This window comes from Ammodytes marinus (assembly GCF_949987685.1).
Source record: "Ammodytes marinus genome assembly, chromosome: 14".
Taxonomy (NCBI): domain Eukaryota; kingdom Metazoa; phylum Chordata; class Actinopteri; order Uranoscopiformes; family Ammodytidae; genus Ammodytes; species Ammodytes marinus.
The window spans coordinates 13,633,267-13,648,775 of NC_137218.1; the positions used below are offsets into that span (position 1 = coordinate 13,633,267).

The 15,509-nt window shown below is 39.2% G+C and overlaps 2 protein-coding genes across 2 annotated transcripts; both read left to right on the forward strand.

The window, feature by feature from the left end:
• Positions 1-2,166: 2,166 nt before the first annotated feature.
• Positions 2,167-3,243, forward strand: tpbgl (trophoblast glycoprotein like; the record flags this gene model as incomplete). Its single annotated transcript, XM_080041291.1, has 1 exon — positions 2,167-3,243. The coding sequence occupies one exon, from the start codon at positions 2,167-2,169 to the stop codon at positions 3,241-3,243; it is 1,077 nt and encodes a 358-aa protein (XP_079897417.1).
• Positions 3,244-13,557: 10,314 nt separating this feature from the next.
• Positions 13,558-14,520, forward strand: LOC307261143 (olfactory receptor 52E8-like; the record flags this gene model as incomplete). Its single annotated transcript, XM_080041606.1, has 1 exon — positions 13,558-14,520. One exon carries the CDS (start codon positions 13,558-13,560, stop codon positions 14,518-14,520), a length of 963 nt encoding a protein of 320 aa, XP_079897732.1.
• Between the last annotated feature and the right edge of the window lie 989 nt (positions 14,521-15,509).

Genomic DNA, 15,509 nt, shown 5'->3' on the forward strand with positions numbered 1-15,509 from the left:
AACACCTTTATACTGAAGTGAAACCTATAGAGGTTATTGACCAACATCAAACCTCTGACTTTACTGTTGCTGTTTATTTTCACATCTCTGTATCAAGGTTCAAAAATATTGTGGAAAGCCGGAAACCAGAAGAGTAGAGGCTGTTACATGCGTAATGCCCATGGTTTAAGAGAGTGATGTTCACAAACACATATGGATGTCGTGTGTCCACGCACTTTTAGCTATGTGTACATGTACAGTTAGCCCATGAGACTACCATACAGGCTTGAGATATAGAGTAGTCTGAATTAATGAAATAGTAAGTAGCAAGCAAAGTTTTCATCCATGTGGTGTTCAACAATAACAGTTTATATTGCACACTGACTATTTCTGTGGATTTCAGAAACATTTCATCATAAGCCTGTAGAAAACTGAATACGGTTGGCACTTGAAGGCAGATACATATATATTTTATCAGGACAAATGTGCACACACACACACACACTACACACACACGAACACACACATTGGCATTACGCTCTTTGTCTCGGTTTATGCTCTCACTCGCTCAGTAAACACACGCACGCAAACATATACACATACTAACACACACAAAGAAAAACAGTACAATAGTGGTGCTCATTGTGGCCTGCTCATTGTGACCTGGAGTAGGCATCAATAAGGGCGTTCGGTGACTTATGGCAGCTTACTCAGCATCTGCTCCAATTAAGTAAACCCCCAAATGGGTTGATTTGACCTTGGTTTGTTGATAGGCCACAGCGGTCAGGTCATCCTGAAAGCTATTTTTGTATCCACTCTCCTTTAAAAAGCGGGCGTCACATGAACACATATGAATGTGAGGAATGCAATGCACACTGTTAAGTGGTATTTGACATTTCTTTCTTTCTTTCCTTAATCAACTATTTCAATTGGTGCTCTACTCCTCTGTGCTATCCTTGGTCCTGAATCCTTCTGTTTTTCCCCTCTTCGCTTTCCTTTTCTGACAGAACTGCTCTGCCATGTGGAGCTATCCATGGTGCTGAACCACGGACATTCTTTATTAAACGGATTAAGTTACACACTCTGTGCTTCTGGCTTATTTATGTGTCCTTCACTAACGGCTTTGTTCACAACAGAATTTGTTTTATTTCATTCATTTATTTATTTTGGAAGAATAGTCAAATTCTTGTCAGTGTTTGTGCTTAGAATAAAAGATGAACTGTGCCATGGTGCCCGCACACCAAACCTTTAAGCCTCCACACTGCTTAGTTACGCTGCTTAGTAACAGAGACAAAAATGACACAAAAGTCCCATGAGAGTCCGGCACCACATGCTCATGCAAATCTCTGAGCTGGGAGGGGCTTATGTATTCAGGTTTATTGATTTGTTTGCCAACTCTATACTGTAGACGAGGAGAGTGTGACCAACTCTCTGAAAGCATGTTTTTATTCTTTCTTTGGAAAGAGTATCAATCGGAAATAACTGACCAAGGCCTCATTAAACAGACTCCACTGCCTGCACGTAATTGCATCAAATGATTTACAACAAACATAAGATCGTAAATTAAGGCTGTAATAACATAAACAGGATGTGGAGGGGAAAAGGCCAAACTCTCTTGAAGTTAAATTAAACCACATATCATGTAGTCCTGTAAATGAGCCTATTTATCATCCACAGTGGAGTAATTGTGTTTGGAGGTTGTTCCCACCACACCACGTGGATATTGAAATATGTTAAATATAAACAACTTTCATATAGACATAGCCTTGTCCAATAATCCTTTTTTTCCAAACATAACACTAATAGGATGACTTGGGCATAGGATAACTTGTGTTGTCTTGTGCATCTCTCTCTCTCTCTCTCTCTCTCTCTCTCTCTTTCTCTATCTCTCTCTCTTTCTTCTCTCTAGCTCTCTCTGTGACAGGCGTAAAAAAAACACCAAGGGAGCGCTGATGAGAATCTCTCCACGCAGTGCACGTTCGGCTGTTGTCCGGTGCGTAATTATCCCACAGAAAAATTCATCTTCTCTTTGGACGGAGACACAAAACGCCGAGACGAGAGTGGAAAAAGCGTTGTCTCCCTAACTGTTCAAAGTAACGGACTGATTCGACTTCACATGCCTGTGAGGATTGTAGTCGGTCACCTTCTTTGCGAGACACATCGGCACACACCCGACCCGAGACTAAAATGGGGGAGAAGATGTGGATATTTCACAATGCCGATAATTCAAAGTGTCTTTTTTCTATTTGGAATCAGTGGTGCTTGTGTTACGCAGCGGTGGTGTGTTTGTTGTTTTCGCCTACAGTCCGCCCGGAAGATGCGTGTCCGTCGTCCTGCGTCTGTGCCAGAGACTCGGGGACAGTGACCTGTCGTGACGGGGATGACACCGACGTCCCGGGAGACATCCCAGAGTGGACGTCCACCTTGATACTACGGGGGAGAAACATCTCAACTTTACAGCGCGGTGCGTTCGTGGCCAACGGTACGGAGTTGGAAATGACGGCACTCTCGCTGTCGTACAACGGGATTAAGGCTCTTGAACCTTACGCCTTCCTGGGACTCCCCCGGTTGCATTTGCTCGATCTGAGCCACAATCGATTGCAGTCTATTTCAGCCAGGGCTTTCCATGGGTTACTGGAGCTGCGTTCTCTTTACCTTAACTACTCGGTTCTGCCTGCGGCCACAGCGCAGCTCTCTAATGCGCTCAGCACACAAAGTTTGCGTAACCTCCACCGACTGGAGTTGGCGGGAAACAGACTGAAATCTATCCCCCTGATGAGATTAGATATCTATAATCTACACGCGCTGGTGCTGGTAAATAACTCAATAGAGAGAATCGGGAGGGAAAACGTAACCGTTTTGTACGAGCAAAGGCGCATACGCGTCTACCTGTCTTCGAACCCGTTTTGGTGCAACTGTGAACTTGAGGCGTTTTACTACTGGTTGAAGAACTCGTCTCAGTGCCCGGATGCAGCGCGTATCCTGTGCAGTGAGCCAGAGGTAAAGAGGGGGATTCCCGTGGAGAAGCTCCTGGGAGAAGACGTGGATTGTATGAACGAAAACCTCGAGGCGGTTTCCTACGTGTTCCTCGGTATAGTGCTGGCTCTGATCGGCGTGGTGTTTCTGATGGTGCTGTATCTCAACCGGGGAGGCATCAAACGGTGGCTCAACAACATCAGAGAGGCTTGCCGGGACCAGATGGAGGTCTACCACTACCGCTACGAGCAGGACTCAGACCCCAGACTGGCCAATGTAGCTGTATAGTGAAAGAAGGTTATTTGTAAAAAGACTGGCGCCCTGTCCCAATCAAAATGAAAAGTTTAAGAAAAAATTAGAGTTTCATCATTTAAGGCAACTGGCCAATGAACTCCCACACTGGGATATGCAGAGAGCCAAAGACAGTTCAATGGCTATGGAACTATGATGTGTTCATCAAGCACCACTTAATACTTCTAATGCATATTGTACATACAGTATATAACAAGTAGGCCTATCTCCTCAAGAGGGGAATGCTTTTCATACATTGTGTTAACTTCGGGAGACAGGTCCGATGTTGGAGTGCCATCTAAGTGCAAGTAGGCAAAACATGTCATACTTCTTTAAAACAACATGGCATTATCTACCAGCTACAACAGCCTTCCATCTTTGAAAAACAACATTATGCATCAGTTGACACCGGTCAGTTTACCTGTAAAATGGGAAGATACAGAACCTAAACATGCATGTGTTTGTTGTAGGTATAGAGCAAAACATGAATAAAAAAAATGAAAATGGCGAGTTGGCAGTGTTCTTTACGTCAGTACACTTTATCATCACTGTCAGTTAATGTTCATGCAGCAGTGTGCCAGACATTAAACACTGGACATGTATTCCTGTTGTATTTTTAAGTAAATTATTCCTAGAAAGAGGTGTGAGTGAGCGTAACTAGAGAAGAGATATCACCTCTGTGCTCACCAGAAAAAAAGGTCTACTCGAGCTCTTTAAAAAAAAAGAGCAATTTTTGATAACACAACAAAGAGTGCAAGGCTGGCAAAGGTCGGCACGGAGCGATACAACGAGAAAAGACACGGCAGTGTGAATCTCATCAGAATCGTGACTAATACACTGTGGTAAATGATGATCCCGCCGTGAAGTCAGTGTCTCTACAGCCCCACAGACCGTCAACATTTTTTAACTAAAGGTCTATAGGTTACAATCACAGGGAGATTGGAATCAGTCAGGGGAAAAAAGGAACGTAGGAAACTATGTATAAAATGTGTTCATTTCAGTCAGTCCTGTGTGGATTTTAGTGCTGATCGTTTCATTAAACAACAAGCACTAAAGTTGTTTGTTTCATTGATTCATTATGTTTTGAGCATGTGCATATGAACAAGTAGCCAACTAAACTAAACTAAACAGAATCAAATTGATTTCACCTGTAAATTGTAATTACACCCACAAATATAAGACAATAGATAGATAGATGTGTCTTTCCACTTCCAACTTGTCACTCTTAATGAGTGTCTCTCCTTGTGTTTTACTTCGTCAGCAGTGTAGGAGCCCCCTTCACGTAACAATGACATCAATGAAAACATTAGAGATTGCTCAAGACAGCGAGTGAAAAATATGTTGTGACAGTGGATGAAGTAGTTGCGAAGATGCCCACAGTGAAAATGCTAACGTGTTGATGTGAAGCATGTATAACGTTTACTATGTTCATCATCTTTTAATAGCAATCTAGATAAAAACAAAAAAGAGCTGATGCTGACGGGAATGATATTTGTTTCGCAGTAGTATGATTGGACAAACTCCAATTTCAACACTGCAATGTGAATGTGTCAAAAATATACTGTGTTGCCATCAAACTGGTGAAGATTTGAGATGATAATGTGTATTCTGTACAGACTGAGAAAGAATGATACACTGACTAGAGTTTCTTAACTTCATAAGTGCCAGGTCGATTTTAAAATGTACTGTACTCATTACCTATGGATATCTGTCCTTATAAAAATATATAAAAAAAACCGACACACACAGCAAATGTACACACTTCGTTTTCTCAACCTTTTTTCCTTTTCCATTGAAAAATAAAATCCATTCTGCCACATAAATAGTGAGGTACAGCAGGCTACACAGTGTTCTGCTGTTATCAAAAACATGAGACTGAACTTATTTTCAAAGTATTCTGCCTTAAAGTCTGCACTCTACAGTATGTGCACTTTACTTGGCCTTGCTTCATTGTTTTGTTCATCTTCCATTTCGCTACACTCTCCTGACAAATACAGCATTTCGCCAAAGACTCCCTCCCTGCCCTACACGACCCAAAGCCTCCCTCTCTGGCACCTCTACCTCCAGGTAAATGACTTTCTCCACTTGAGTGACTTTGTAAGAACGCAGTGACAAGCTTTAGGCTGAGCCCAGCAAAAAGAAAGATAAAGGAAAGGAAGGTAAAGAAAAGATTCATTAGAGCTCTTAAGTCCGGGCACCCAATATCCTTGCCTTATGCAAAGCGAAGACTCATTGTTTTGCTCTATACAGTATATGAACTTCTTGGAGACCCAAGTTCGACTGCAAACTAAGACTTTAAGAGACTGTGTCTAAAATGAAGGTGAAAGTGTCATTTATTGTTGATGAGCTGCTGTTGTCAGAAAACTCAATTAAATCTTTGCGTCTGAACTGCAGGCCACTTTTTAAATGGCCTCCATCTTTCCTCAAAAGAAACACTTACACTATGTCTGATGAATCCCGGCCCATCAACCAATGATTGAACAGGATGGTTACCTTCACATTTGCATCATAGCCACTATGGGTGCAGTCAAACATTGCAAAATGTTGGTAAATTGTATTACCTGCCCGGGTGAAAGTAACGTCCATGGAAGCAGAAGAAGAATTTATCAAGAGCCATATGGTAATAACGCTGCCAGATTGGAAGTCCAGTATACTGGTTATTGTTGGCTGGATTTGCCTTGGCTGCTGTTTGAATATAAGGGAAGGGTGCTGCTGTAGGCTGGAGAAGTGTTGAATCGGTCACTGCTTAGGTTACACCCTCTTTGATGTCTGGTAGCAGAAGAGGGTTAATGTCTCCAAGTCAAGTAATAACAGTAAAACTTTACACAGCATGAGCTTTGAAACTATTTCTCCAACTTCTCCAGTGGGAGGGAACTGCATGCTACATTTTTCGGAGTAAATGTGTTTCTGCTATGATGACTGTCTTACACGTTGCAGACCGTTATCCTGCATCTCAAAGTGCACACTATTACTATTACGATATGTCACAGCTGTATGAATGAGTGTGGGGTCAATGGAGAACAATTGTACTTGTAAGACTGAAGATTACATGTGATATTGCTTTCGGTTTCACCGCTACATAGGGTATTACAGTGCTAAGCGCTTAAGAGGGAAGAACAAGGGTCTAACAGGCACAGGACGTTGAAAATAAAATGCACCTCCTTTGATCACCTATTTAGCTAGAATAATTACAGACAATTTGGAAAGTGAGAAAAAAAATCAGAAGGAAGCCCTTAAATATTGTAGTATTAGTTTTCCTACACTGCAAATCAAACTTCAGCACTAGTTTGTAGTAGTTAAAAAGCTTAATCTGAGAAGATTGGTTTTAGATTACTATTTTAATAATTACAAAAAAGAAAGTTGGTTTGTGTGGTATCAAAGATGTTCTCGGGGATTCCCCCAAGAGGAGAGCCAAGCCAAAGTGAACGGGAGCTGAGACACATACACAGCTCTGAATGTGTGTCAGAGAAGGGGTTGGCCATTTGACAATCACCATGTTTACTTGAAATTAAGTGGAAGCCAGCCTTTACAACCAACGATAATGCCTCACTATTAGTGTGTACCCCACACATTTCCTTCCTGTTTTAATTGTTAAAGTAAAGACTTGAGGTTCCCAAGTTCTTCTGAGATTAATTAAGCTTAAATTGTAGCAGTAAAATGTTTGTTTGATTCAGGCAAGGTCATTAACAGACATTCAGTGGTAAAGTCATCATGAATTGAGCTCATTAAAATGACTCCCAGGAATTAAAGAGGCAGGAGTTAATCCTTTTTGCCTGGGGTCACTGTGTCCTGTTTGACCATAATGTCCCCCTCTGGGGATACCATTCATATTGGCGTGCCATCATCATGATGATGTGCCAAAATGTAAGAATGTAAGAAGCGATTCTACAAAATAACATGATGATCATGTTATATTGTAGACTTGCTTCCTGGTTAGCTCACACACAACACTTCAACATCAGCGACTTCCGTGAACGTTTTTACAAGACTGAATTAACACACATCTCAAACAACAGGGAGACAATTATAAAATAATGCTTCAATCCCAGCTTCCACCTGCACTACCTCAGTCAATATATCCATTTTCTGATGACTCTACAGTGTATCTACAAAGCATGGGAACTAGTGCAATGGACTCTGATATTGTGAACTTCTGTCTGGCCTCTAAGCCCAAAAGGTCATGTGGGTTTTAATCAGTACAACATCAGGTTGGTTTGCCTCATCCTGGACTGTATGGATAAACCACAGCTGGCTGGTCGATTGGCTTTCGACCCCGAGAACAGATTCTGTGTTAACAAGCTGAAAAGGGGGTGTCTATGATCTATACACTAATTAAACCCGTTGACTTGCCTGGCAGAAGAATTAGTCAGCATGTGGAATGAGCTGAGAAAGATTTAAAAAAGAGAAAGCGAGAGAGAGCTCTGACCTTACATTTCTACTGTAGGACAAACATAAATTCACACGTTTATTCCAATCCAAGTCTTTCCAGAAATGGCACAGGTGCTAATTTTGGACTTGATTATTCAATTTAAAAGCATCATCAATATCCTTCACATCGCAATTTAATGAAAAGGTGGCACAAGGCATAAATGTCAACATGTCAGTTATCAAAATGAGACTCTAAAAGAACCGAGTAACTCAGAATCGGACTAAGACTAATCATGGGTGCTTTTCCACGCACCACAGGCAACCTTGGTGATGACCTTATCATATCATGTCATTTCATAAAAACCTAATCCACAGCGTTATTTACAAGCTGTCGTCTATGCTGAATACCCCTCAGCCGTGGCTACGCTGCTAATGGGGTATTAATGAAGCTTTTTACTGGCTGTGCTGTCCTCTCAAGGACAAGCAGGAAATGTAATCTGGAACCTCTCCATCAATATTAAAATAAAAAAAAAGATGTCTGAGATGAGCACTTAATGTGGACATGCTCATCAGCACATTTTTAGTGACAGAATAACGCACACTTTTTGGTTTTATTAATTAATTACCAAATGTGTATTAATCAGTTATTAGACAGACCCCTAGACCCTATATACAATGTCCAGTTTAAGAAACCTACATGATCAGACTAAGAGAATCTTTCATCTTATCTCATGTCAAATTTACCCATAAATTATGGCTAATGTTCTGGCTTCAAGTCAACACAGTGTATTTTTGAAAGAATAAAACTCCATATATCATGGGAACAGCTCCACATTTCTTTCTTGGGTTATTTCAGGTCATATCATTTTGACTGAAGCAGCACATAAATCATATTCAATACATTGTTTTATTTTGTTTTAAACCAACTAATGCATAACTTAAAAAAGATAAGGAACATCCAAAGGCCTTAAAACACCTAATCATCTGAACGAATAAAAGTGCAAAATCCCATCAATCATGCCACCACCTAGCTGTTATTATCTGCCAATGAGTTAGTTTGAGAAGTTTTAATGCGTGATGGACAGTTTCTCATTCAAATGGCTGTAAGTTAAAAAGAAGTGGTGTCAGCAGTCTGAATATTTAATGCTGTCCTTCACTCGAGAAAATCTGCCAATCATCATCCGACCGGTCATAACGTTGGCCCGTTACCTCATCTGCTCCGACAACTCGCCTGTCACTTTCTGGGCATTCAAGGAGCTCTTTCCTCTCGGTGCAGCATCAAGCGTATCACTCCAATCTGAATTTTCAGCATGCAACCACATTACTTATACCATTGTTATTGTTTGTTTATAATAATAATAACAGGGACTACTCCTGAATGCTGTAAATCCGGGTGTACATCATATGCTAAACTGAATCATGCAGCTCCAACATTATATTCTGCAGTTGACTTTGTTCAGAAGAGTATGATGTTATTATATCAATCAGTGTGCAAGTACACACTAACTTTTTTGAACCCTTCTTGCCATTTACATTACAATATATCAAACTGCCAACTACTGCCCTCGTGTGGCCATATGACTACATTGTAGCTTTTTTTGTGTAAAGGTATTAAAAAACACAAAAAAAAAGAAGTCAGGCCTTAAAACCTCAAGGTCACATCACGTGGTCAGACCAAGTTACAACCAAGCTCTTTAGAGTCAACTTAGAGAGAAGTTATATTTAAGGACCTCTGTTGTGCTTTTTCATATTGAAAGGCCTATCCTAATTTCTAAACATGTTTGTTTTACAGGAACATATAAAGGTCAAAAAGGCTTAGCTCTTAATCATTTTGTCTTAGTTATTTATTTCACTTCTGTTTATATGAGGGAGGGAGGAGGGGTGGGGGTTGTGTATGTATTGTATGTGTTTACTTACTCTGTTTTTTTTGTCCGTATGTAAAAAAATTGTAAAATAAAAGTAAAAAAAAAAAAAAGGGCTTAGCTCATTCAGATTTACTAGGCTACAGTAAATAAAAGGTTATTTTTTATTCTGAGGGATTACCAAGTACATATACAAACAGGCCTTTGGCCTCATTTCAGTTTGTCCCCTTTCAATTCGCAGACAGTTTTCATTTATCTATCTTTTCAGTCACTCCTTGTGTTATTACTTTATTTTCATCCCCCTGTACTTATGTAAAGCATCCTTGGGTTTCTTGCTCAAACCATCAGCACTTCTTAAAATGATCTGAAAGATCCACAAAAAACATGATTTATTCATTCATCTCGTTTATTACCATACTGTATTTATTTTCTTGAAATAAAAAATTCTCTTTGTCTTTGACCGAGACCAAACCGAGTTCAAATGTGGTTGTTTCGGAGACAAGACAGAGACCTTCAAAAAGAGTGTTCACTGACATCAAATACATTAATTATATAATTATAAATTACCTTGTCTTGAAACATTCTTGAGATTCCTGTTGGGTTGTATCATTCATTTTATTACCAAAAAGTATATGATGACAAAATGATTACGTCTCTTTAACTCCTAAGAGTCTCACTAATGAGTACCGGTTGTGATGGCATCACCGGGGAAATATGCTTAATGACCTTTTCTGTAAACAAACAAACCCTCTATGTCTAACCTTTTGCCTAATTATTCTATTTCTTCATTCATTAAAAGGTAACTTGGGAATGTAAATATTTTGAAGAGAATTTACATTCTGAGGAAAGCCTGACACTTAATTTAAAAAAACAACCTACCATTCAACAAATAGCCATCTTTCCTTCCACCTCAGGTCCCCCCCTCGTGTGCAGGGGACCAATCTCATTTAGCCCTTTAAAGAAGAGGTAACTATTAGACAATTAGAAAGTTCACTTGAGCTTTTCAAGAACCCTTATGACTCATTAAGATGAGTGTACACCCTTTCCAATTAGAGTTGTATCTGCAAGAGTGCAAAACCCCTTAATGGATGCAGATGAGATTAATTAAGCTTAAATCTGAACAGTAAAAGGTTTGTTTGTTACAGGCATGCGGTCATTAAGCAGCATCCCTTTGGTATGACATCACAAATAGGGCTCATTAGCAACTTAGCAAGTGTTCCCCAGTGGCAGAGACAAGGAGAGAATCCTTTTATCCGGGGTCACCGTGTCCTGTTTGGTAATTAAAGTCCTCGTAGGGAATACTATACATTGTTAATGTTTTTACATTTTTGACTTTGTTCATACAATCCAAGTTTATACAAAGTGTGAACGTGTTTTAAGACTAATTAAATTATTTATATTATTTTATATATATTTATGCTTTGCATAACTGTTACTGCCAATCCTTGATCACTCTGTGTTTCCATAAGTAACCAGTTTAAAGTCAGTCATATATTTTTTATAGTTTATAGTTGATTAGGGGAAAACAAGTATGTTTATTGAAGAGGTATATTTGCATGTATAGCTATTGTCTTGACTGTAAAGCTACACAGTACAGCTTGTATAGTCTTTTGATAGTTGAACAATGAGTTGTGTTTCATGATGCAAAATCAAATTATGTGTTACAGTTTAGTCTAAAGAAACTTTTTTGTTATTTCAGAGGAGGCACACTTGGGGAAAACCTGGCGGTGCACAGGGGCCCCAATTTTGTTCCGAATGTAAGACTAAAAGAACTGCTAATAGATGCAGATGACATTAATTAGACAACGGTTTAAACTGTAATAGGTTTGTTTGTTTTTTATGAGAAAGGTCATTAACCCGTGTTCCCTGATGATGAAATCTCAAACTGGGTTAATTAGAAAGACTCTTAGGTGCCAGATGCAGCAAAAAGTTATGCCCAGTTTATAGTAAGTGCAACCTCAGAGAATGACACATTAGACATGTTTCTCTTCAAGTCAAATAAAGTTGTTTACTAACATTCTACAGATTACACTGTGGCCCTTAGTTCATTTTGAATTAAATTAAATATCTCAAAAGTGTGCAATAATCAAAACGTAGCAGGTACGCAGAAGTATGTGGTTGAGGCTGGTGTTCAAATATGCAGATTTTTTAATGTTCTTGTCATTACGGTCCCGCACTGAGCTTCAACCTCAGCCGTCACAGACATCCTATGATACTTGTTATAAGCTGTTTCTTCAAACTTGTGACAGACATTCACATTCTTCAGACATGAAGGCCCTTACAAGCCAGTGTGGTGGATTTTGAATGGTTAATACCAGAGTTTGCTGAGCAAAGGCCTTTAAATGTTAGAGGTCACTGTGAGAGACGAAAACAAACTTTTAATAGATAAACATCATCTGTTGCTGGGACCTGTGATATGAAACCATATGCCTATTTTAGGGAGTACCAGCATGCCAAGGGTTTGATATAAGACTACGCACAGGTGTGGGCTAGCTAGCTTTTGGGGGACAGCCCTCCTTGCTCATGCTACCACCAAGTCCTCTGTATTGTCTAATGGAAACTCCTGCAATAAACTTGGAACATTGAATTGTCCAGCCTCGCCTTTGTCTTTGTCAGCATGATGGAAATTCGGTCACCACACGACACCATCCCAGGGCTGTCCAGTCTATGAATGAAGTGCCTTGAGGGCCAGTGTGCACAGGTCCAGTTGCAATGACAAAATTTGGGAGATCGGGACCAATGAGTCGAGGGTAAACCCTTGAGGTGTGGGTAACGTAGCAGAAGTGGAGCAGCTGGAGTTGAATGCTCAATGAAACTTATGCTATTGGTGGTGTATGAATTCTTCACCTGAAATCTTCTTAACAGGTCTCTCACTGGTGATATATCGAAGGCCACTGTGGTTCCTTTCACTCAAGCTTAAGCTTGAAATGTTAAGCAAATCTTACTGAGGGCTTGTCTATGGGTCTTTCATACATTCTTCGGCCTACCATAAGGTTTACAGACAAACAATCATGTAGTCTTCTTTCATGATACGTCAATAAAGTCTAGACCAGCACCATCACTGGTTTACACAAAATTCTGAGACCTAATTGGTCAAGAGGTTTCTGACCAGGTCTGTGACTAAACAGGTGTCCAACGTTTGCATCACTCAGACCCATCTATGCCTCATTTTCTATGTTGGAGCACAGACAAGTGATTTACAAATAAGTATGCGGTAAAAAGAGTTTCAGAATTTAAGAATGAAATACAAGAAAAGCCTCAAATCATCCCGATGGAGTTATACCAAGGATTAATCTACTTTTGGCACTGCTGTCTCATTGAAATTGGACCCCTAGAATGATGGTAAAATCTCATCTCTGTCTGTGGCCATGAAAGCAGTTCAGCAACAAACCAACATTATACTGTGTGCATATTTGTTTAGTAATTCCTTATTAAAAGATGGATTTAAATGCACAAAAAAGCATCCCACATATTTAAAAGTAGACAACTATCTAAGTTAATAAGGTTGTTTCATATAAAGAACATGTGCGTGTTTAAACCACTTGTATTGAAAAGACAACAATAAATCTGGCCTATGTCTTTGTTCAAAACACTGTTAATTGGGTTTCAGTGTTTTCTAAACTTGAAGAGAAAGGATTAATGAGGTGCTATGCTTTTAATTATAAAACAATAATGACATGTTGTTTGTTTTGTCTGCAAATAAGTTTAAAAAAACAAGACACCACTCTCCATAGATACGCCTCTTATTTCAGTAACAGGGCACCGCTCATTAAGGTATTGTTTATTCATATTAGTCTTCATTGGAAGACTGCATAGTACCTCTGGAGATCAATGCAAATGGTATATTATCCCCTGCACTCGGGTCAAACATGCAGACAGTCAATGGCTGTCAACATCAAATTGGAGTCATATTGAGTAAACCAACCATCGAAAGAACAGGTGAGCCCAAAGTACAATGTTTTGTTTTCGGATGTATTACTCAGAAGCATGGGATTGAGAAGATAAATGTGTTAAGTAATACAATGTTTTGTTTTCCATTTTTATTTCAGACTGGAGAGTTGTTAACCGCAGAGCTTCAACTATGTCTTCTATCAGGACTGTTTTAAACAACTCCGTTATCATTCATCCCCCAGGCTTCTATATAATTGGATTTGAATCATTTTCCTTCATCAATGTCTACATGATCTTTCTAGCATTTGTCTATGCGGTTACACTAATGTTCAATATTTTATTGATCTACATCATTGCTAATGACCACTGCTTACACACTCCAAAATTTCTGGCTGTGGTCAACCTCGCAGTAATTGACCTTATCTTAAACACAAGCACCATTCCCAGCATGATTAAGACATTCCTCTTCAAGAGCAACTTTGTTCCATTCAACGTATGTCTGTTACAAATGTATGTCTACTATACAGGTATATCTCTGGAGTCATATGCACTTGCTATACTTGCCTATGACAGGTTTATCGCTATATGTCTCCCTATGCGCCAGAACTTGTTCAACACCATGCCAATCATGTCTTGTATTATAGGCGTGACTTGGGTTTACAATCTGGGTAGAGTGACATACAGCATTGTGATCATGACTCAACTGTCTTTTTGCAATTCTGTCAGAGTGTTCAGCTATTTCTGTGACTATGCACCTGTGTTCAGACTGGCCTGTAATGATTACTCAAAGCATTGGTCCATGGCTTCGGCTTCCAGTATGGTGAATCTGATGGCCCCCTTAACTTTCATTTTCCTGTCCTATATCAGCATTCTGGTCACTGTGTTCAGGATGAAATCAGTTAGCAGCAGGATGAAAGCTCTTGCCACTTGCATTGAGCACCTGGTACTTATTGCTGTATTTTACATTCCTTTGTTCACCATTTTCCTAATTGGGCTTTATGTGCGAGCCATTGACCCGGACCTACGTGTTCTTAGCCTGTCTCTTGCCTCTTGCATCCCACCCTGCATCAATCCTCTTTTATATTCTTTGAAAACCAAAGAGATTAAAAACAGAGCCCTGGCACTGGTTCGTAGAACTAAAATAAACCCTTGAAGACACAGTGAAGACAGTGAGTGTGTGGTGTTATCTGTGAAGCTGTGTTACAGCCAGGTTTCCACCTATCATATTATCTCTTCCTTATCCTTCAATAATGACATTTTTCCTAATATTTATATTTATTTTATGTTCTGCCAACATTTTAATGAATTACATGTCCGGATGCTTAATTCTGCCAACATTTTAATGACATACATGTCCAGATTATTTTGTCACTGTATGTTCCTGAATTATTTATACATAAAATAAGTGTTGTTTTATTTGAATGTAATTGTATGATATTTGTACATTTGAATAATTTGTTTCCCAAAACACTCCTTGACCTTATTTTACTGTATCTCACATTAATGTCTCCAATAAATAAATGTCTGCTAAAACAGAGTGTCTTTCTGTGTTTACCTAAAGCACTTGCAAAGCTTTTTACTGTGATGGCTGTCTCTCACCAGAAATGCATGTCATAGTCATATTGTGTCACATTTAGCTAAGCTTTCTCCAAGGGTCCATTACTCAACCTCTATAGGAAAACAAATATTGACTTAAAGGTTTTGATGATTTCTGGTCATTGAAATTAAAAGTTGCAGGAGAGAAAGGAGTATGTAGAGAAAAGGAACTGTATTTGGGTTTTAGGTATGACCAGGGTCTTTACATTACATCATTTTCTAAATTGTATATTTAAGCTTTTCTAAGTAAAACGTAGACCTTCCTGCTCAAAGTAAATGGGTAGAGGTTTAAATTAATTGTATATTGTAACTGATTTTGTATGTTCCTTAGTTTATATGACACAGTACCCATGTCATTAGGCTTTACTGTACATGTATCAATGATTTAGGTAAGCATCATGTTAGATCTAATACATGTATTACAAGTAGAAAATGAACGGAAAAGAACATTTTTAATTTAAAAACCTAGATTAAGAGTTTTACAGTCCTAAAAGAAGATTGGCCTAAAAAGCAAACAATGAAATCAGTTACATACAGTTTGAAGTG